Source organism: Mobula hypostoma, chromosome 6 (assembly GCF_963921235.1).
Source record: "Mobula hypostoma chromosome 6, sMobHyp1.1, whole genome shotgun sequence".
In the NCBI taxonomy this organism is placed as follows: Eukaryota; Metazoa; Chordata; class Chondrichthyes; order Myliobatiformes; family Myliobatidae; genus Mobula; species Mobula hypostoma.
In genome coordinates, this window is record NC_086102.1 from 86764529 (window position 1) to 86788068 (window position 23540).

Consider the following 23540-nt stretch of genomic DNA (forward strand, 5'->3'; position numbering starts at 1 on the left):
GCCTGCGCTGATGGTGATTGATGGTAATAGGGACAATCCTGGGAATTACAGATCACTATTCTTACACTAATGGAGATGATTCTTAGGGACAGGGTCTAAGAACATTTGGAGAACTATAGCCTCCTTAGCAATAGTCAGCATGGGTTTGTGAGGACCAGGTTGTGCCTCACAAGCCTGACTGACTTCTCTGAGAAAGTGACAAAACAAATTGATGAAGGCAGAACTGTGGATGTGGTGTATATCGATTTTAGTAAGGTGTCTGACAATGTTCCCCATGGTCGACTCATTCAAAAAGTCAGGAGGCATGGGAACCAAGGCAACTTGACCGTGTGGATTCTGAATTGGTTTGTCCACAGAAGGGAGAAGATAATAGTAGCTGGAGCGTATTCTGCCTGGAGGTCCACAGGGATCTGTTCTGAGACTCTTGTTCTTTATGATTGTTGTAGGTTATAATGAGACATTGATAAGATGCAGAGCTGGACAGAGAAGAGGCAGATGCAGTTCAATCCGGCGAAGTGTAAAGTGATGCACTTAGCGTAGTGTATCAAATCAAATCAAAACCACTTAGAGATGTAATAAACATAATATATACACAACACAAAATACAATACAGGTAGGAAATGAATACATGGCTCCTACATCCCAGCCTCTAATTATTACACTATTGTGAAGGGATCCTGAATTATCCCTATGAACTGTATTTTTAAAAGAGAGCGAGAAAGAGAGAGGTGTCCAACACAGACACTTTGTTATTAAGAGAGAGGCGAAGACTGCTTGAAGATGGTGTTATGGTTTCTCTGCAGCGCGTTTACACTTTTGCAAGGACACTTCCAGCTTCTATGTTCCTACAGAGAGAGAAGGGAGGAGCTACTTGATGGACAGCTGGTGTTCAGCACGACAGTATTTAAACCAGCATAATCGCATGCTTCAGGGAACACACAGACGCACAAGGGTGTGGTGAAGTTACCACTATCCTGTTCAGGTGCCCACCAGTGTGGGACTGGGGATCGATTGTGAGGGATTGATTTGCGATTATTAGTGTGTGAAAGAGCAACCCTGTGGAGTCTACTAGTGTGTCTAACCCTTGGCTGGGTTGGTAGACTATCACTCAAAGACAGTGCTCTTAAGTTGGTCAAGTTTGGCTAACTGGGAAGTTTCGGAGGACGATGGGAAGATCGATGGCATCAGCTCACCTGAAGAACTAAACACCTCTCTCTCTCTCCATCATTACTCAACTCAATACCATGAATTGAACTGAAATTTACTTATCACCGTAAGACTGTACCCATTTACCCCTAGGCTTGAAGAAGCTTGGTTTTCATATATTTCCACACTTATATACATATAATCCTTGCTAACCTGTTTAATATATCTGAAATTATATTACTGTATTGTGTAGTTAATAATAAATAGTATTAGTGAATAGCAATACCAGACTCCAAAGTGTTTTCTATTTCTGCTGGTTCTTTAACCCGTCACGGGGTACGTGACGCTATAATAATTACAACAACATACTACTAAAAAAGTAGGAGATATGAAATCTTAACATTTGAACAAATGTCTTCTTTTTCTTTTCTTCTTCCAAACAAATCATGCAACAGTCATCTAGCCCAGAGGTTACCAGCATTTAGCCTGGTACAGAGTGATCTTTACCACCACTCTGTCAAGTCAAAATCATGCAGCTTCTAGATCTGTAACTCTCAAACCTCTGCCTCCTGTAGGAGACAGATCTTGGTTATGGGCCAATCCTGACATCCGGTCTTGGTCTTGACATGCTACTGTCGCACAAATACTCTTCTATCTGGAAAGACTTCAATGATTCTTCCCATGATCCCTGAGTTTCAGGCACTGTGCTGTCAACTATAAGCACACTATCTCCTGGGAGAAAATTGTGTCTTATACCTGACCATTTCTGATGTTCCTATGGCTATATCAGTAGTGATGACCAAGAAAGGAAGTGCAGGAGCACTACAGGACTGCTTTGAATCAGTGGACTGGATTGTATTCAGGGATTCACCTTCGAGTCTGAATAAATACACCACCACTGTCGCTGATTTCATTAAAACCTGAATGGATGAGTGTGTGCCTACAAGAACATACTGTACATACCAAATCAGAAGCCACAGATGAACCAGGAGATTCATCTTCTGAGACTAGATTTGTAGGATTTAATTCTGGCGACCCAAGTCAGTACAAGAAAACCAGGTTTGACTTGAAGAGGGCTATCTCAAGAACAAAGGAACAATTCCAAATGAGCTTGGAGGTGGAAGCAGATGCATGTTAACTCTGGCAGAGTTTGTAGGCCACTACTTTCTACAAAGCGAAACCTAACAACATGAACGGCAGTGATGCTTCACTCCCAGATGAGCTCAATGCCTTTTATGCTAAAGCTACGAGGGTCCCTGCAGCACCTGGTGACCCTGTGATCTCTGTCTTGGAGGCCAACGTCAGGCTGTCTTTCAAGAGGGTGAACCCTCGCAAGGTAACAGGCTCCAATGGAGTACCTGGTAGGGCTCTAAAAATCTGTGCCAACCAACTGGTGGGAGTGTTAAAAGACATTTTCAATTTCTTATTGCTACAGTTGCACTCACATCTACGGTGATGAAGTGCTTTGAGAGATTGGTTACAACTAGAAGTAACTCCTGTCTCAGCAAGGACTGGGACCCTCTGCGTTTGTCTACCACCACTACAAGTATATGGTGATTGTGATCTCATTGACTATGCACGCAGCCTTGGATCACCTGGATAATACAAATACCTATGTCAGGATGCTGTTTATTGACTATAGCTCAGTGTTTAACACAATCATTTCTACTGATCTGATCAAAAAGCTCCCAAATCTGGGTGTTTGTACCTTCCTCTGCAACTGGATCTTCGACTTCCTAACTGGAAGACCGCAATCTGTGCGGATCAGAAATAACATCTCCACCTCTCTGACAATCAACACTGGTGCACCTCAGCGATGTGTGCTTAGCCCACTGCTCAACTGTCTCTACACCCATGACTGTGTGGCTAGGCACAGCTCTAATGCCATCTATAAGTTTGCTGATGATACAACTATTGTTGGCAGATGCGAGATATATCAGCTAGTTGAGTGGTGTCGCAGAAACAACCTTGCACTAAGTGTCAGTAAGACCAAAGAACTGATCATGGACTTTAGAAAAGGGTAAGAAGAGGGAACATACCAGTCCTCAAAGAGGGATCAGAAGTGGAAAGAGTGAGCGATTTCAAGTTCCTATGCACTTCTTGATGTATATTGATCTGAGATGTATAGATCCTTTGCCAGTACAACAAGATGGTTAGATGCTTCAGGCAAGGCTGACTTACTAAGCCATCCACCAACTCTTAAGACACTATCTTCTGTACTGGATTGAGCCTGAAAATATGACTGTTCCATTTCACACTATCTCCCTTTTGCAAACTTGAGAATTCATCTGGAAATCTCTTCCCTTGACAAAAATCCAACAATCTCCATTTCAGACTTTCTGAGCTCCTCCACCAAGGGACAATCTTGGCCAATCTAACCTTTGGTCTTCTTAATCTCTCTCCCCAAAGAATACCCTTGTTGTTCTTCATCCAAGTCAGCCTGAGCAAGAACGATATTCAAGTGCTTCCTCTTTCAACTAAGAAATAAAAGTACAATCTTAAAACCATGAATCCAGACCACCGTCTTCCTCAAATGGATCCAAGATGAGAAGTGATGTTTTATACATGTTGCTGTGTCCACCTCCTCCTCCTTAATCTGTATGACATTCATTGTAGCAATCCCCTTGACTTCTGTTTCATCTAGCAGAACTTCTCAAGAACAATCAGGATTCACAGGCCTTCACTTTCAGGCTGAAGAGGACATCAAGGACTTGACGCCTATGTCTTATTCTTCAGAAAAAGTCTTCACCATCAGCCCTGCAAAGGCCACATTTGCAGGGTTGCTTAAAGTGTTTACACACCTCCATCGAGATGCTTGTGAGACCTTCATAATTTCTGAAACTCTGTTTGCAACGAAGGTTTGGCATCCGTAAGTTTCATTATTGATATACTTCAGCACAGAAATGTTATCAGTCCAAAAAACTGAGTCCTGAAGCTGTATGTGCAACTCAATGTATCCACACAGCTTGCCATCATAGCAGCAATAAGCTCCAAACGAGGAATGGAAATTTCACTGGAGCTACCCTAGATTTTCCCATGATAAAAGCACTGTACACCTGAGAAAATGTGTCGTGCAACTACAGGTAGGTGACTGCTTTATAGCCATTTTCGCTTGCACATGTAAAGTGGTGTAATGCTACAGCAGTAACTTCTCCAAAATCCAAGGGTTTCAAACATATAGTAATCTTGACGCCTTCCAACTGGCAGAATTCTTCCAGCCAGCTACTCCACTCATGAGCAACTGATGTTGGTATACTGTCATCCCAGCTACGCCCTTTCTTACATAGATCTTGTAGGAACTTAGCAGATAACACCACCAGACTCAACATTCATAAAGTACCATAGATGGAACTAACTGTGGAGAGGATCCCCCATCTAGTGGGTGGTCTATCTTGGATCAGGATCTTAAACTTGAAAGTATCAGACTGAATGCACCATTGCACACCCAGTGTTGTCGCTACTGAAGAAATATCTTAATCCAAATCCAAATCCTTCATGTTTTTCACTTTTTGCTCTTCTGGTATTATAGATATTACACTACATCTGTTGCTTATCCACTTTGTGACTTGAAGGCCACTTTTAGCACAAATGGATACAAAGTCATGTTAGGGAGACACCATTTCCTCCTCAGAGGACACTGACACAAGGCAGTCATCAACGTAGAAGCATTGCAAAAACTTATCCAATGTCTTGCGGCTGAACTGTTCTTCCTTGTTTTCTGCGCATTTCCTAAGAGTGAAATAGGCAGAACTCTGTGACGAAGTTGCTCCAAGGAGATGTAGCACCATTCTGAAGTCCACCATATCTTGGCTGAGGTCATCATCCGGCCACCAGAGAAACCTCAGCAGATCTGCATCTTTTAGTGGTAATTTAATCTGATGGAACCTTGATTCAATAGCTGCCATAATCACCACTGGGTTTTTTTCTGAATCTGGTTATGACTCCAATCAGTGAATAGTAAGATCTGGTCCTTGTAAAAGCTGAGCATTAAGTGATATTCTCTGAAAAGTCGTTCCACAGTTAAACACAACACAGTTTCCTTTTCTGGGACGATAAACAGCATGATATGGAATACACCCATACTGTACTTATGGGAGTTTAGGAGAATCAATGGCGCCTAACAGCGACTCCTTTGCTTGAATCTTCTGAACCAGCTCTATTTCTATCTTTAATATTTCTATTTTTCCCTTTCAGGGTTCTTTCAAAGACCCTGACCTGGAGTTACATGCTGACTACAGTTCTTTGCGGGAATGGGACCCGCTCTCGGGGTTTCACAACTTACCATTATTCGGCACGCCAAGGGTGCGGCCTAAGAGCTTCACTCGCCTTTGGAGGACTGAGATTTCGTGGCTCTGGAAACGGGGGGGATCGAAGGTCGGTGTCCAGGCAGGAGATCGGTGTGTCATGGGAGATGGAAGATCTAAGGCTGTATGCCCAGAGACCCGAGATCTCTGGGCACAGAGCTTGGAAAAAGCGATGCAACGGACTTTTAACATTGTAAACCAACGAGTTGTTTATTATGTCTCCCCTCTCGCTGTGAAACGGAGACACCTCTTTCTCCCTTATTAGGGAGGGAGTGAGCCTGTGTATGTTGAATACTACGTGAACAAATAGTCTTTGGAGTACTAAAAGTCTGTGTCTTTGCTGTTGCTTTGCTCACTCTTGAGTGCTTGGTGGCAGGTGCCGATGCTTTTTTTTGCCAGTGGGGGGAGGGGATATCGTTGCTTGCTACCGCTTATGCGCGGGAGGGAGGGGAGCTGGGGGGGGGGACTTTGGAGTTCTAACATTTAACTGTCACTCATTCTTTGAGGTTACTCCTCTGTTTTTCATAGATGGCTGCGAAGAAAAAGCATTTCAGGATGTATATTGTATACATCTCTCTGACATTAAATGTACCTTTGAAATCTTTGAAACCCAACCTACCCATCACTGCATTTCAGATTCTCTGCTGGCATTCTTTTGGCATAAACTTTGGAGATGACATTGTATGTAAGCTGTGTAGTCAGTATGAAATAACAAATCCTTCTTAAACCTCTTCCTTAAATTCAGAGCATGCTGTTTAGCAATGTTCCTATTATTAGGTATTTTAATATCCTGCTTTCTTAAACGTAAACTAATCTGGTAGTGACCAGTCACCAGTTTTACAGAATTTTCCACCAGCTCCATGAACTTGTGATCTTCTCTTCACAAACCAGGTTGTTCATCCTGATTGCATTCAGGAAAATCTGCCTTGAATTGCTGCTGCCAAAGCTCATCGAAGTCCAAATCTAAAATCCTGTTCACTGTCTGCTCTGGCTGAGTACAGTCACTGCCGTCACCGTGGTCCCCTTTCAGTGGTGCATTTACAGTCCAACCCAACATCATTTTGATTGCATAGGGTCCAACATTAAGACTGTGAATCACTTGCAACAGCTTCAATGCTTAAAGCACATATGTTCCTATCACCAGCTCAATTACAGAATCAGTCTCTGGCAAATGGACATGTTTCAGGTGAAACAATTCCTGGAGATCCCTCTGACGACGAATGTTCCCTTTGTGGATGAGTATACTTTTCCGCATCTGGACGTTAGGTAGTTCACAACAGTTTTTATCATCTAATCAGCCACTTCCGGAAACAAATTGGCTATTCACAACCTTCTCCTGACCCATGGTGCATAAGAGAATGTGTGTCCTTTTTCCTGCTAGGTTGAGCTTGGTCATGAGGCTCACTCTGCTGAACACTGCTGTACTTCCTTGATCTAATAATCACTGTCTTATTACCCTTCTTAGATTTCACCTGTACTGGAATTATGCAAAGTTTACAATCATAATTGCCAGCCCCCGTAAGGCCATAAGATACCAGGGTACTACTCACTGATGTGCCTGATTCTTCCACAGCTTGTTTCAATTCTGCACCCTTTTTGTCAGAGTGAATATGAAGTACGCTGGGATACTTGCTAGTGCAATCTTTGCTGATGTGTCTCATACACAAACAAACAAATCATTTTCCTTTAGGAAGGTAATCTTCTCATGAGCCCTTTTCTCCAGCTGATGGCACGAATCCAATGTATGTTCACCCTGGCAGAACAGACAAGCTCTTTTGGCTTATGAGACCATTTCCATTTCATAAGTTCCAGGCTCACTTTTAGCTTTAGTTCTCACAGTGGCCACGGGAAAGGCAAAGCTACTTCTTTTAGCTTAGAACGAACTTGTGACTTAGTTTTGTTTACACCTTTGCCTATTGCAGGTGATGTAGTATATAGTATTTTCCCAGTGTGTAGAAATCCTAACTTGTTGTTCAATAACATCAACAACGTCAGCAAAAGAAGCCTCATAGTTATGCTTAGCTAATAGCTCACAAACCATCCTTCTTCATAGATCCCTAAGCATATAAGCCAGCTTCTTTACAACAATCAATATATTGGTGGGTCTGCCAGCTCTTGCATGTACTGAACATCTCCCATTGCACTATAACAGCCTTTAACAAAAAAACTGTAGTCTTGAAGCGTCTTCATGTCTTCAGATTTGATAGGTAGTCAAGAGACAGCCTTTCACATGGAGGCTGATGCAATTTTCTGTTCATTGCCATAATGTTCCTGTAGTAAAGCCTTGGCCTTTGGATATCCTTCCTCAGGGTTAACATGCTGGCAATTTCTGACAAGCTCTCTAGGGAGAACTCCAGCTTTCCTTCAAGGAAGCAGAGGCAGTCACCATAATTGTCAGTCTTACCTTCAACATTATTCTTAAAAGCCCTCATGAATGCGTGATATTGCAATGGATACCCATCGAAGATTTGAATTTCTTTTAGGCAGATATGCAATGCGTTGTTGTTGTACCAATAAAGTTGTTATTTCATTTTGCATCCTTTTGGCCTCCATAATACAATTCAGACCTCTATCATCTAAAACACGACAGTTTCCATACTGTAAGTTAATGTCCCCATGAGCACCTTGAGCTGTTGGATATGACATAGATTCAGAGTGCCTCCTTAGTGTGGGTGGAGAATGATGAACTACCCCTTGAGGCCCTAAATCTTGTTTCATAGACATTCGAGGAACAAATGAATCACACTCATTGAAAGTGAGTGTGTTGGGTTTCTTCTGTGTCATATTAATACAGGAGCTCACACAATAGAACAGTCCTCCTGGAGCACTTTTAGCACCCACTGCACTTTAGCTTTGGCCACCTGTGCTGCAGTTTCTTCTTGTAATTTAAGCTGCTCAATCCTTCTTCGTAGCTGCTCCTTACCTTTCCAAAACTGTTCTTCCATCTGCTCCTCTTGCTCTTCCAACCCATGTTTATCCTTTAATGTTGTTGTCGTGCAAATAATGCTGCTAAATTAGCCTCTGTTGTAATGCCTGCAGAGGAGGTACTAGATGCATAAACCACTCTGCTTTGCAACAGAACATGGAGCATGCATATTTGACACACTGTCGCTTGGGTGTATGTCATCTTGTGGATCCTCAGCTTTATGCACAGTTAAAACATGCCTTGAAATTTGAGAAACATTTTCACTTGGTTTGACAACATGAGCTTCAACATCGCATGTTTGTTTCATCCATTGTTCAGCATCTGCTATGACTGTATTAATAAGAGTTCCAATATTTTCAAAATTTTCAATTTGCTTATCTCGCTCTGGGTTAGGAATTAAAGACAACAACACAAAATGTTGCTTAGCTACAGCTTCATGTAGATTATTCACGTCTTTAAGATGAGACTGCACATGTGAGATATTTTATGTTCTCACATAGGACTTTTAATTGATGGTATTGAATTTTAAATTTTTCTCAATTTTTCTTATATTCCTTTTGAGAACTTTCGATTATATTCAGTAAAATTTTCTCAGTAAATTTAATTTCTCTTTTAGTCCCGACTTTAAAGTCACTGACATCAGTTCCACTCATGTTACTTTTTCTAGATGCGATCACACCAAACAAACATTTCAAATGTTGGCAACCAGAATAATTCAGCACTTCAATAAAACAAAGCAGCCAACCCTTAGGCGAACACCACACTATCAAGCATACAGCACTGCAAACCATTCCAAACTGTGTTCAAACCACAAACACACGGCATGGATCAACAAAAGGTCATTACTTGCTGTAAATCGCTTCTAGATTCTCAACGTTGCGATTGTAATCTTGCCAACAGTCCGATGCATTCTCTTGCCATAGACTGATGTTCATTTGGTATAACTATCCTTTTGTTGACAAAATGTAGCAGTTACTTGAAAACAAACCAAAACCGCTTAGAGACTAAGGACAGGTGGGACTGATACTGTATGGGGCACTATCCATCCAATAACAAAGTTCCAAAGTTGAAGAATATGTTCAATCCTTTATTAAGAAACCAGCAAAATGAACCATCTTGAAACGATGAAAACTAATGAATCTAAAACTAGTGATATAACAAAATAAACAGTCTTAGCATATTAAATGTACTTAAGCCAAGCATTCTTAAATGTATTTATAAGTATTCAAGAATATTTAAGTGGTTAACAAAAAGATATCAGCTCTGGTCTACTTCTTAGCTCTACCCAAATTAGGCTGAACTCAAGGCAGAGCATGAATACATACCTAAACACTTCGTTTCTACCACGCCCCAACACATGTGACTAACTACCTGTAATAAACACGCAACACAAAATCCAATACAGATAGAAAATAGATACATGGCTCCCACAAAAGGTATAGATAGAGTTGATAGCCAGCACTCTTTTCCAGCGTGGCAATGGCTAATATGAGAGGGCATATCTTTAAGGTGATTGGAGGAAAGTATAGAGGGATATCAGAGCAACACACACACAAAATGCTGGAGGAACTCATCAGGCCAGGCAGCATGAAGGGACTGCTAAAGGGTCTTGGCCCAAAATGTCGACTGTACTCTTTTCCATAGATGCTACCTGGGCTGTTGAGTTCCTCCAGCATTTTGTGTGTGTTGCTTGTATTTCCAGCATCTTCAAATTTTCTTTTGTTTGTGGAGGGATATCAGAGTTACGTTTTTTCACACAGAAAGCGATAAGTGAATGGAATGCACTGCCAGGCTTGATGGTAGAGTCTGGTACCTTAGGGATAATTATAAGACTCCTTGGTAGCCACATGGATGAAAGAACAATGGAGGGCTATTTTGATGTTGGAGTAGGTTAAAAGGTTGGGACAGCATTGTGAGCCAAAGGGCCTTTACTGTGCAGTGCTCTTTGATTTCCTATGTTCTAATGTCATGGTATTTTTCTGCTTGTTCTTGCCCAATGAACCCATGTCTGCATTCCCCAACATTTTGTCCACCTTGGTTCAGTCCCTTCCGACCTACATCCGTGACATTTCACATGCTCTCCATCACTTCAATCACTTTCAGCCTGGCCCTGATCACCTAATTTTCATTATGGACGTCTGGTCCCCATACACTTTCATTTCTCATCAGGAAGTTGTTAAAACTTTCTGCTTTCTTCTGGACAACAGACTTAACCAGTTCCTCACCATCACCAACCTCCTCCATCTGGTGGAAATGGTTCTCACCTTCAACATTTTTAGCTCCTCCACTTCTCCAAGCGTGGGCCCAGCTATGCCTGCCTTTTGTTGGCTACGTGGAACAGTCCATGTTTCAAGCCTTCATTGGTAACAATCCCAAATTTTTTCTACACCACATTGATGATTGCATTGGTGCTGCTTCTTGAGAGCCCTCTCATCGTTCTTGATCGCTCTGTGTCCATTTCTGGAGACTGAAAATCTACTGACCTCTTTTACAACCTACTGACTCTCACAGTGACCTTGACAACCCTCTCACCCTGTGACTTGTAAAAATGCTATTCCCTTCCCTCAGTTCATTCATCTTCACTACATCTTTACACAGGAGGAGGCTTTCCATTCTAGAACATCTAAGATGTCTTCTTTTTTTTCAAACAATGGGTTTTCCCTTTCACCACCATAGATGTTGCCTTGACCCACATCTCCTCCATTTCTCACACATCTGTCCTCACCCCATCATCCTGCCATAACAGAGATAGGATTTCCCTTGCCCTTACCACCTCACGAGCCTCTTTATCCAGCACATCATTCCTTGTAACTTCCACCATCTCCAATGGGATGCTACTACTAAGCGCATCTTTCCCTCCCCCTTCTGCATTCCACAGGATTGTTCCTTACATGACTCTCTTATCCACTTGTCCCTCCCCACTGATCTTCAAGGCCCTTAACTCTGCAAGTGCTACACCTGCCCCTACATCACCACCCTCATTACCATGCAGGGTCCTAAACAGTCCTTCCAGTTGAGGCGAGACTTCACCTGTGAGTCTGTAAGGGTCATCTATTGTATCTGGTGCTCCATGTCTAGTCTCCTCTATTTCAGTGAGATCCAACATAGTTTGGAAGGGACCGCTTTGTTGAGCACCTCAGTGGCTATCCTTTCAATTCAACTTCCCGTTCCCATTCTGACACGTCTGTCTTATGGCCTCCTCTACTGCTGCAATGTGGCCAAACTCAGGTTCAAGGAGCAATACCTCATATTCTTTAACCCAATGGCATAAATATTTATTATTTTAACTTCTGGTAATTACTCTCCCCATCCTTTCTCTTTTTTCTGTTCTTCTTTCTGGTTACCCTCTCAACCCTTCGCTGCTCCTTACCTGCCCATCACCCCCTCAGGTTCCCCTCCTCTTTCCCTTTCTTCCATGGTCCAGTATCCTTTTTTATTAGGTTCCTGCTTCTTCAGCCCTTTATCTTTTCCACCTATCCCTCCCAGCTTCTTACTTCAGCCCCCTACCTCACTGACCTATCATCCACTCAACTGACTCACCTTTCACTTGCCAGCTTGTACTCCTTCCCCTCCCTGCACCTTATTTTGAATTTTGCCTCCTTCTTTTCCAGTCCTGATGAATGGTCATAGCCCGAAACGTTGATTGTTTATTTCCCTCCATAAATGCTCCATAGATTTGCTGAGTTCTTCCAGCACTTTGTGTGTGTTGCTCAAGATTCCTAGCATCTGCAGAACTCCTTGTGCTTTTGTTATCTGTAAACATTTGCTAGTCGTTGGAAACATACCAAATTTCCTCAAACTCCTAATGAAGCAGAGCTGCTCACATGCCTTCTTCATGATTGCATCAATATCTCAGGCCCCAAATAGATCTTCCAAGGTGTTGAAGCCCAGGAATGTGAAGCTGCTTACCTTTTCCACCATGAGGAAAGGTGTGCTTCTCTGGACTTTCCCTTCCTGAAGTCCACAAGCAATTCCTTGGTCCAGCTGACACTGAATGTGAAGTGTTGTTGTAAAACCACTCAACCAGCCAATCTATCTCACTCCTGTAGGCCTCCTCGTCGCCATCTGAGATTCTGCCAACAACAGCGTTGTCATTGGTGAATTTCTAGACAGTGCTTGAGCTGTGCCGAGCCACACAGTAATGGATGTATACAGAGTACAGCAGTGGGCTAAACATGCATCCTTGAGGTGCTCCTGTGTTCACTATCAGTAGAAAGAAGACATTATTACCAATCCGACCTGACCCTGTCTTCCAATGAGGAATTTGAGGATCCAGTTGCAGAGGGAGGTACAGAGGCTTAGGTTTTGAGGTTGGTGATTAATATTGAGAGGATGATGGTGTTGAACACTGAGCTGTAAACAGCAGCCTGACAAATGTTTTGCTATAATCTAGGTGCTCCAAAGCCAAGTAGAGAGTTAGTAACGTTGCACTTGCTGTAGTTCTGTTGTGGCAGCAGACAAATTGCAGCGGGTTCAGGACATTGCTCAGACAGATATTAATTCTAGCCATGACCAACCTCTTAAAGCACTTCAACTCAGTAGGTGTGAGGACTACTGGGCAATAGTCATTAGGCAGTTCACCTTGCTCTTCTAGGGCACTGGTATGATTGTCAGGTGAGAACCTCTGACTGCAGCAGTGAGGGATTGAAAATGTTCTTGCACACTACAGCCAGTTGGGCAGCACAAATATTCAGTATCCTGCCAGGTATACCACCGGGGCCTGATTCCTTGTGAGGAATCCCCACTTGAAAGTTATTCTAACACTTCTGAGACACTGATCACAGCATTATCAAATGCTGTGGGGATTAGCACAGACATAATGTTACTTTTCTTTCTAAAGCATGCATAAAAACATTGATTTTATCAGAAGTACAGATTACTGGCAATTATGTTGTCAAGTTTTGCTTTATAACAATAATCCAGAGAAAGCAGTAATCTGAAAGTCTGCAGATTCTCTTGGGTATTTCATGAGTTCCTTTTTAAGTGCTGGTCAACTTTTCATCATTAATAGATGCCCAAAGAACAAAGTTCCATAGAAGTATCAATGTAGAAAATAAAATTGGTCTCATTAAAATCCATAGCTGTGCAAACAGTTACACATGGTGCTCGTAATTATCTACCTAAAATTATGGCTTCACTTTAATTTGATAAGGAAGTTGTAAGGTTGAAACATAATTTAAATGAAGTAGAAACAACATTTGTTTCAAATATCTCACAATGAAAGTGTATTGTTGAACTAGCCCAATGACAACCCTAATTGTGGTCACGCAAATCAAGTGTCTAACGCACAGAAGTATTAGAAAAAGACATCGCACCATATAAGGCAAATATTTAAAAGTACACCTGTATTCAATTAAATATCCTGCAATTACTAGCATTATACAATTAATGCCAATGTTAATTTCAGTGAAAATAATGCACTTACCAAAAGGAAGAGCATCTCTTGGTGGCAATGGTCTACGAAGTAGTGGTGGATATTTGGACATGCTGCTCCTGAATCGGATATCCTAGGTTTATTTCAACCACAAACAATGAGCTGATTGAAATCAAATGAAAACTTTTATATTAATAACACAAAGAAGTTACTGAGAGCAAGAAATGGCAAAGTTTTACTACATCTTTCCAATAGTAACTCCTTTTGTCTTTATTTACTTTATTTACCTCTTTTTATACCTCAGTTTTGCACATTCAAGCATTTATAAAATGTTAAAGTAAATAAATGAGAAAGGTAATTTCCAATCTTTACCAGATCCAATTAATTGTGTACAGAATTACTTTATAAATGTAGCCACTTTTACAAGTAAACACATTTGTCGAATGTCACACAGCAAGTCTCCTCATATATCACTAAGAATAACGAGCAGTTAGAAGAGTGGCTTGGTGAGGCTGCACCTGGAGTACTGGCTAAAAACCATACATGTGTCACAAGAGATTGCAGTAGACGGTTACTAGATTGGTTTGTCATACGAGTGATCATGTAGAATGGGACTGTACTTTTTCAGAGTTAAGAAAAATGATAGCTAAATGAGGAGAATAAACTTACAAAATTCTAAGAGGACCTGACAGGCTGCATACATGTAATATATATACAATACATAATATATGTATATACCCATGAAATACATACATGTATTATTTGATTAATTGCAACACCCCTATTCGTTCTGGGTAGCCTCCCAGATGGCATGAACATGGATCTTTCTAACTTTGGATAATTACTCCCCTCTCCACCTCTCTTTTTCCATTTCCCATTTTGGTTACCCTCTCACCCCTTAGCTTCTCCTCACAGATCTATCACCTCCCTTTGGTTCCCTTCCTCCTTCCCTTTCTTCCATATCCTCCCCTATTAGATTCCTTCTTCTTCAGCCCTTTACCTCTTTCACCTATCACCTTCCAGCTTCTTACTTCATACCCCCTCCCTCACCCACCCACCTTCCCCCTCACCTGGTCTCACTTATCACTTGCCAGCTTTGCACTCCTCCCCTCTCACTAACTTCTTATTCTGACTTCTGCCCTCTTCCTTTTCAGTCCTGATGAAGGGTCTCGGCCCAAAACGTCAACCATTTATTCCCTTCGTCAACCATTTATTCCCAAAACATTGACCCTTCCATAGACGTTGCCTGACTTTCTGAGTCTCTCCGACATTTTGTGTGTGTTGCTCAAGATCTCCAGCATCTGCATTATCAGTCGTGTCTATGGATACAGGGAGGATGTTTTCCTTGACTGAGGAGTGTAGAGTCAAGGAAACTGTTTGAGAGTAAGGGATAGGGAGTTCCAGACCGAGATGAAGAGAAAGTTCTTCACTCAGAAGGTGGTGTGCCCTTGGAAGTCTCTACCTGGATGGCAGTGGAAGCTCAATGTTCTGCTCACTCCTGGGCACTAAGAAAATTATGGGACATGGGGAGTGTCATGCTTTTAATGAATGGGCTAGGCTACAGAAACCAGGTGTTTGCTCTGTTTTTATTATGATGTTCCTATTCTTGAACTATGGTGTTTGGTGTTAATTAAACTATATTGATGAAGAAAAATTAAGAAATATTGGATATGATAACAATGCAAGAAAAAGAAAATATTAAAAGTTTTGGCTTCTTTAGAGTTCTTAAATGACTAAACAGATTTTTAATGGAGGCAAAACAGAAAACAGCACAGGTCTTATCGATCAGTTTCTAATCCCTCGTGAGCGCACAAGAGGACTGGAATTTACTAATATTTAAGAAGAGTTATAACTCCTAGACTTTTTTTGTGGAAAAATAGTGGAAAAATTCTGTCTAAATTATCATTTGGGATTAATTAAGGGAAACCAAAATGCATTTGTAACAGGGAGTGCCATTAGGGAGTTTACAATGCCCCTGTGGTTGTTAGTGAGGAAGAAAATAGTGGGCTGTCGGAGGGCAATGCATTAGTTAAACAGAAAAATGGCAAATAGGATGCAGAGTAGTGTGTGTTAATGCACTTGGAGTAATATGGTAATGAGGAATGAAGCCCTTCGTTGATCGGGATCGACCATGGATATAGCATCCTAGCTGTCAATAAGCAAGCCAGGGCATGATATGGAGAGCAAACTGTTGCCCATCCAGCAGGCTCCCCCATTTCACGCAGCTGATGAATCCAAAGGAATGGCAGAAGCCAATACAGTTTGGCACCAGCAGTGTCACAGGAGTTGTTAGTCAGTGTTAAGTTCAGCGTAGGACTGCCTTAGGGACTCCAGCTCTGGATTTTTCCTCGGGGTCTAATTCCGAAGCCTTCCCCATGAGTGGGTATAGCCGCAAGGCAGCAAGTCTATGACTGACCACTGAATAGTCTGAGGCCAAGGAAGGCCAAATTCAAAAATTTGTATTAAAGCATTTGACGAAGTACAGAAAGCCAGATTGCTGAGAAATTAAAAGGTCAATGCAATCCACAGAACGGTAATATTTTCTATATTAAGATGCATAGATCGATTGGACAGCCAGAGCCGAGGAAGAAATGGCTAATATGAGGGGGCATAATTTGAAGGAGATTGGAGGAAAATATAGAGGGATATCAGAGGTAGTTTTTTTTCTACATAGAGAGAGGTGGGTGTGTGGAATGCTCTGCCAGGGGTGGTGGGATACATTCAGGATATTTAAGAATCTCTTAGATGGGCACATAGGTGATGATAGGCACATGGAAAATGAAGGGCTTTGCAGGAGGGAAGGGTTCGATTGATCTTAGAGTAGGGCCTGTACTGTGCTAAAATGTTCTATGATCTACAAATCATCCCAAAGAAGAAAGAGAAGATGTGCTAGGGAGGGTACACACAGGCTACAACTTGCGTATGTAACAGCACCCAAAAGATGTGGAAGGGATTCATGAGGATGTTACCATAGATGGGCATATAATTATGAAGAAAAATTGTCAGAGCTAGGGTTGAGGGACATGTAATTAACACAAATAAATTTATGAGAAGTCATAAGAGGTTTAATAGGGAAACCTGACATCCCTCAACAGAAAAATTAATAACTGAACTTGTGCCATTCTGGATTACATGGTCAAATGTTGGTAAGTAGCTTTTAATCAATAATCATGGATTAGAAAAGCCATTTACAAAATGTCCATTTGAACATAAACCATCAGCAATATTTTATACTTAGGGAGTAGGAGAATAACCAGGGGCTAAAAACGATTCAGCCAATTGTCAGCAGTTGTGAAATTGTGTGAAAAGTCAGTAACTTAAGTTCCCTGGCATTATATCAGAGGATCTGCCCTGGGACCAGCACTTAAGTGCCTTCTCAAAGAAGGTAAGACAGCACCTCTACTTTTCTTAGAAGTTTGTGCAGGCTTGGAATGTCATCTAAAACTTTGACAGACTTCTATAGATGCACAGTATCCTGGCTGGTTGCATCTTTACCTGGTATGGGAATACCAATACCCAAGAATGGGAAAGCCTACAAAAAAGTAATGAAGCAGCCAGTTCATCACAGGTAAAGTCCTTTGCATTACAGTGTATATCTACAAAGAGCTTTGATAATAAATTTATTTTGAAATTTGACAAAGAAAATACAAATTGATAAATAGAAAAAGAAACAGTCTAAAATCCAACCCAAATACATTCAATGCTGCTGTCCATAAAATGAAGAACACCAAATGACAGCAGCGTGGTAATCCACATCAGAAAGAAGTCAACAAATGTGGACAAGCAAAGGCTGCTGGTGTACTGTTACTGTATTATTACCTGGGCTTCTTGATCATTCTAACGTAAAAGATTGAGGGTTCTTCAATAGCACTGCCCAAACCCAGTACCAAAATAGCTAGGGGACAAAAGGAAACGTCCCAAGCAACACACACAAAATACTGGAGCAACTTAGCAGGTCAGGTAGCATCTATGGAACTTAATAAACAGTTGACGTTTCTGGTTCTTCTTCTTCTTCAGGACTGAAAAGGAAGAGGGAAGACACCAGAATAAAAAGGAGAGGGGAAGGGAAGGCGGATAGCTAGGTGATAGGTGCAGCCAGATGGGTGGGAAAGGTAAAGGGCTTGAGAAGGACGAATCTGGTAGAAGTGGAGAGTGAACCATAGGAGAAACAGAAGGAGGAGGGGACCCAGGGGGAGATGATAGGTAGGCGAGAAGAGGTAGCAGGCCAAATTGGGGAAAAGAAGAAGAGGGGAGGGAATTTTTTTTAACCAGAAGGAGAAATCAATATTCATGCCATCAGGATGGAGGCTACCCGGATGGAATATAAGGTGTTGCTCCTCCACCCTGAAGGTGGCTTCATCTTGGCATGGACTGGCATGCCAGGCATGTTTGTGCTAGGATCCTTTTGGAGATGGCGGAAGTTGCAGAGGATGGTATGTTGGGTGCAGAGGCTCATAGGGTGGTAGGTAAGGATAAGAAACCCCATTCTTAGAAGTAGCACATTTCTAATGTCCTGGAAAGGAAAGCCACACCCTGAGAACACATGCACTAGAGGCAAAGGAACTGTGAAAAGGGAATAGCGTTTCTATAAGGGTGGGAAGAGGCATTGTCAAGATAACCATAGGAATTGGTAGGTTGATAAAAGATGTTGGTTGACAGTTTGGCTCCAGAGATTGACATTCCCACTTGTAAGTTCAATTCATACACTGCCTACTAAGACCTATGTACATCCTGACGAAAGGTCTCGGCCCGAAACGTCGACTGTACCTCTTCCTAGAGATGCTGCCTGGCCTGCTGCATTCACCAGCAACCTTGATGTGTGTTGCTTGAATTTCCAGCATCTGCAGAATTCCTTGTGTTTGTGTCCTACGTACATCGCTGGATCTAAATTCTGGAATTCAATGCCCATCTCGCCTCATCTCCTATCTTGCTCAGCCTGGTCTGGTTCTCCAGCCATGGCCTTGTTCACTTTATCTCACAACTGTTTTGCCTTTTCACCTTACTCCAGCCCTTTCACACCGCTCCTGCTGAGAATTTCTGGTGTTTCCATCAATGCTGCCTGACCTGCAGAGTTCCTCCAGCATTTTGTGTGTGTTGCTTTGGATTTCCAAATTCTGCAGAATTTCTGGTGTTTATGATTTTCTGCCTACCTCATCCCACTTTATCCCATCCCATCTAAACTCTCACCTTACCACAACCCAGCCCACCCAACTCACTTTGCCCTGTCCACAGTCCATCCCACCGGGCCCTGTCCATCTCACTCCAGACCCCCGTCCCGCCTCACACTTGACAACTTCATCTTATCTGACCTACCTAACCCATCGACCCAGTCCTGTTCCCCCACCCCCGTTTCATTGCAGTTGTGCTCACCTTTTCCCTGCCAATTCCACCCGGCCCGGCCCAGCCCAGCCCACTTCACAATGGCTCGGCTCCACCCGCCTCAATTTATCCCACCCCCACCTCCCCATGCCCGTGTACTTCCCACCTTCAGCCGGCTCGTTTAAAATCAGACGGCCACCCTTTCTCACCGTTGCAAGCGTCGGCAAGCTCCGCGCACTACTAGCGCGCTTCCATCGCCAGTCAAGCGGGCCCAGCCTGGCAACGGCCCTGGCAACCATCACAGCCCACAGCCTCGCTCTGAGGTGCGGCGGGAGAGCCGCGCGCTCTTCGGCTGCTGTCGGCACCTCTCTGCCCTCTCTCGTATCGTGACTCTTCTACTAAAGGAAAAAAAGAGCCCGCGTGTGTGTGAAAGATTGCCTGAAACAGAGCCGGCACAATGGCTAGTAACGATTTATTAACCCAGGAGGGGTGGGTCTGTGGCGGCCCGGACGTCACTCAGATCCGATCGATCGTGTACGTGATTTCTGAGGGTAGAAGGGCTGTTTGGTACCGGCTGTCGCAATGGACTGGCGGAAAGGTTGCATCCAGAAGGGTCGGCAAGGGGTAGCGTAGGGAGCTAGAGCTCAGAACACTTCATCAGGTGCAGGGAAGAACAACGCAGGTACTGATTAGTTTTTAGATCACTTAATGCTTTTTAAATGTAGGATGTAATATAGTGCTGTGAATGCTCTGACATGACAACGAAAAAGGTAAAGAAAAATAAATTGGAGATGTTATTGAATGTTATGGACTGCATTGGCGTGAATCATTGGTCCCAGGGTGGAAGAAAGCTTGTGAAGGAGGTTTATACAAGTTGCATTTTAAAGGGCAGACTGCGGACAAGGATGTATGCTGTTATTCTCCATTCTCTGCAATAAAATAAAGCAGAGTTATCACAAGCATGTCACAGGCTGAATTGATTTCCTATTCATCGACTATGCTCTCAGATGAAAATGAGTTCTAAGAGCATTTATTAGTATGTGGCTCTGATCGAGTAACACTAAGTCGAATTTTAGTTGGTATTTTGCCCACATGAATATTTTGCTGAAGCTGCAAAGATTTGTTTAATTTAATAGGATTTATAATGTCAGGCTCTGGTTTCTTTGGTGCAGGTTTCTGCACCATTTACTAAAATGCTAGGGTTATTCAATTGCTGCATTGCTACGCTATATATGAATACGCTGGGTGCAGAGGAATGAGAGGAGGCCATCCACTAACATTGATTAGGAGGGGCGCAAGGAGTCAGTTATTTACTAATTGTTATTAGATTCTTTTCTGCCTTGTGACAAGGAGTGAACAGAGGTAACATCATCTTCTAGGGGAGAATAGGACTGAGAAATGATGGGAAGACAGGAAATGCGATTAATTTTTTTGGCTGATGAGTGAAATATAATGTGTGACACGATCAGCCACTTCATAAAATTTGCAAATATGTAATACAATACATACATATATCACCATTCATAGTAAGAGAGATCAATCAAGCTACTTATAAGATTCATATAATTCATCACTGTATCAATATTTCTTTTCTGTATAGTTCTAGCCTGTCAGTGTCAATTGGTGATTTTTCTCTTTAAAATCTTAGCAGTGGTTATGATAAGCTAATTGTATCCTGAAGCAGAGCCCTGCACATTGGTGTCTGTCAGTCCACAAACTTGGATATGGACAGCGCCTTGCACAGGAACAAACAGACCAAAAGGTATATTTCACCTAAATGGTTATTTTCCAGTATGCCCTTGGGGACAACCCATAGAGCATGCGGTCCTATGTTACACTGCTGTACAGAATATAGTAAATAGCGATCAAGGTCATTTCAAACTTTTCCTGAATGCTTGGCAAACACACATTCCAGAAGAAGAGGGAGGATAGCCTAACCCTCAATATTGCCTTCTCATGGGCAACGTGCAGAGGAGATTGAGACACAGGCTGTGCATGAAGGATCAGACAAGGTAAAACCACTTCAACACCAACCACACAATAGCATGTTGTACTTTCAGAGTAATGGTAAGTGAGAATTTTTTTACCAACAATCTGACATAAAAAACAGAAAACGTTGGAAGTATCAGCAGGTCAGGCAGCATCTGTAAGAGAGAAATTGAATTAATATTTTAGGTTGATGACCTTTCATCAGAACTGAGAAGAGGATGGGGTGTAGAGAATAATAGGAATGTCTGCAATGGGATGGAGACCAAGAGAGACTGAATGATATAAGTGTAGGTGATGCTCACTGGGAGAGGAGGATGAAGGCAGGTTAAGTGCAGTTGATCTATCAGGGGAGAAAGAAGAAATGCTGGATCTGTGAGATGTAAAGAAACTGAAGAAATACTAGGCAGATGGATGGCATCTGCAGAGAAAAGAAAATGGAATGGTCATTACAGAAGCAGAATGGAAAGGCTGCTTACCTGAAATTGTTGAATTCAGTTTTGAACCATGAGGACTATAATGTAGCTAGGTAGAAGAAGAAAAGCTGCCCATGAGCTTGCATTAGGCTTTGAGTTAGTGTGAGTAATGGAGAAGGAATAGAGAAGGGAAATGACAGGAAACTGGACACTAAGGTCACCTTTTGAACTGAGTACAGGTGAAAAAGAACCTAGTGCTTTCCCAGCGTATATGACGAATAAATTCTTCTTGGGCTTCCAGCTAGGTATGGGTATCGATTTTCTTCATCAGGGATGATACCTAGGCATGTCTAGTCCAGTGGTATATCTACCCCTGTTGTCCGTCCCTCCAGACTGGTTAGTCCTCATCCAATCAGGTTTTTGATCTCCCACCTTGTTTACAATCGAATTCCAGTTCTTACTTAGAGCAAGACCTTCATTTTTATTAAAATCCTTTTCCTCTAGTTTTATATCAATGGCTTCCTTCACCAGTTGGTCCAAAGCTCACTGATCCAGCACAGTAGTTCTTTGCTGCTAAGGAACCCATAAGGAAGCTCAAATTGCAGCTTATGCAAGTCAAAGGTGACCTGGGACTCAGGACAGCTGGCGTTCACAGAATTCCCTGTGAGTGTGGAGCAACGTATATCGGCCAGAAGGCAGTGGAAACCCACATCAAGGAGCATAGGAGGTGTATCCGTTTGGGTTACCCGGAGAAATTGCCAATAGCAGAACTTTGCATTTGAAATGCCCTTAGGATGGATGTTGGTGGCGGAAAACTACAGTGCCATGCCAATAGCTTTTGGGGCCGCCCGGTAAAGGAAGCCACTGAAATAAAACTAGAGGAAAAGAATTGTAGCAAAGACGAAGGTCTCGCTCTAAGTAAGAACTAGAATTCAAATGTAAACAAGATGGGAGAGCAGAAACCCGATTGGACTAATCAGTCAGGAGCAACGGAGGACAGGGGTATGTGTACCACTGAACTAGAAATGCCTAGGCATCATCCCTGATGAAGATGGCAGAATTTGTCATCAAAACCTTTATTAAAATCAAGACCTGTATCTAGTTGACTGCCCAAGAAGAGTTTATTCGTAAGTAGAGATGTTTTAGAAAGTGGTTACCCAATTTGAATTTGTTTTTTCAAACGTAGGGGAAACCACATTATAAGCATTGGATGCAGTACTCTAAATGATAAAAATACAAGTAAATTACTGCTTTATCTGATAGGATTGGTCGGGTCTCTGCATAGTGGAAAGAGGCAAAAGGACAAATGTAGAATCTAGGACATAGAACAGTACAGCACAGTATGGGGCTAAAGGCCCCACAATATTGTGCTAACCAATACAGACCTACTCCACGATCTAAGGATCTCTTAAATGTCCCTGTTGTGTCGGCCTCGACCAGCAATCCTGGCAATGCGTTCCAGGCACCTCCCCCTCGCTCTGTATAATAAACCTACTGTACCTCTGACCTCTCTTTTAAACTTTCCTCTTCTTTCCTAAATCTTCTTGTAGTTGTACAGGAAGATGACCTGAGCAGGGAAGTGGGTGTTCTGAAGATAGAAGAGCGAATCAGAGAGTCTGTTTGGAATGCTGAAAGCAGAGTTGAGACAGTGGAGGGGGGCCACAAAGATGAATCCGTGGTGGTGTTATGTAGCTTTAATTAAGGGGGAAGATCCATTAAATGTAGAAGCAAATGTTGTGCAGGGTGAAGATAAGAGAAACTCTATCCTTGCTCAGCATGGGGGTAGAGAGGGTTGAGTGTAGAAGTAGAGGAAATGCAACAGGTACAGTTGTAGGCCTCTGTTAAGGGAAAAGGAAAGCATCTCAGAGGCAGTGGTGCTGCAGACATCATGATTTAAAAAGATATGATGGAATTGGAGGAACCAGGAGAATGAAATGGAGAAAGGTGGGAGGTGATGTCACCAAAGTGGCTGTGGGTTCTGTGGGCTTGCAGTGGATATTAGCCATTAACTTATCCACTGAAATGGAAGTAAGAAGTCAAGGAAGGAAAGAGTCAAATAGAAATTGGCT

General features: G+C 42.4%; 2 protein-coding genes across 6 annotated transcripts in view; one reads left to right on the forward strand and one right to left on the reverse strand.

The window, feature by feature from the left end:
* The window catches only part of LOC134348174 (leucine-rich repeat-containing protein 63-like), a 97842-nt gene extending 78207 nt beyond the window's left edge, over positions 1 to 19635 (reverse strand). Inside the window, exons 1-2 of one of the 5 annotated variants that reach the window (XM_063051153.1) lie at positions 19279 to 19630; positions 13802 to 13883 (exon numbers count right to left, since the gene is read on the reverse strand). In XM_063051153.1, coding sequence (XP_062907223.1) covers positions 13802 to 13883; positions 19279 to 19368 — 172 coding nt within the window. In that variant the 5' untranslated portion in view covers positions 19369 to 19630. Of the gene's footprint in view, positions 1 to 13801; positions 13913 to 19278 lie in introns of all 5 variants that reach the window. The other 4 variants (XM_063051152.1, XM_063051150.1, XM_063051154.1 and 1 more) reach the window with 4 other exon arrangements.
* A 98-nt stretch (positions 19636 to 19733) lies between these two features.
* LOC134348172 (plastin-2-like) overlaps positions 19734 to 23540 on the forward strand; it is a 95411-nt gene continuing 91604 nt past the window's right edge. The window contains exon 1 of the mRNA XM_063051149.1: positions 19734 to 19751. The gene's annotated coding sequence lies outside the window, so the exon portion shown is untranslated. The remainder of the gene's footprint in view (positions 19752 to 23540) is intronic.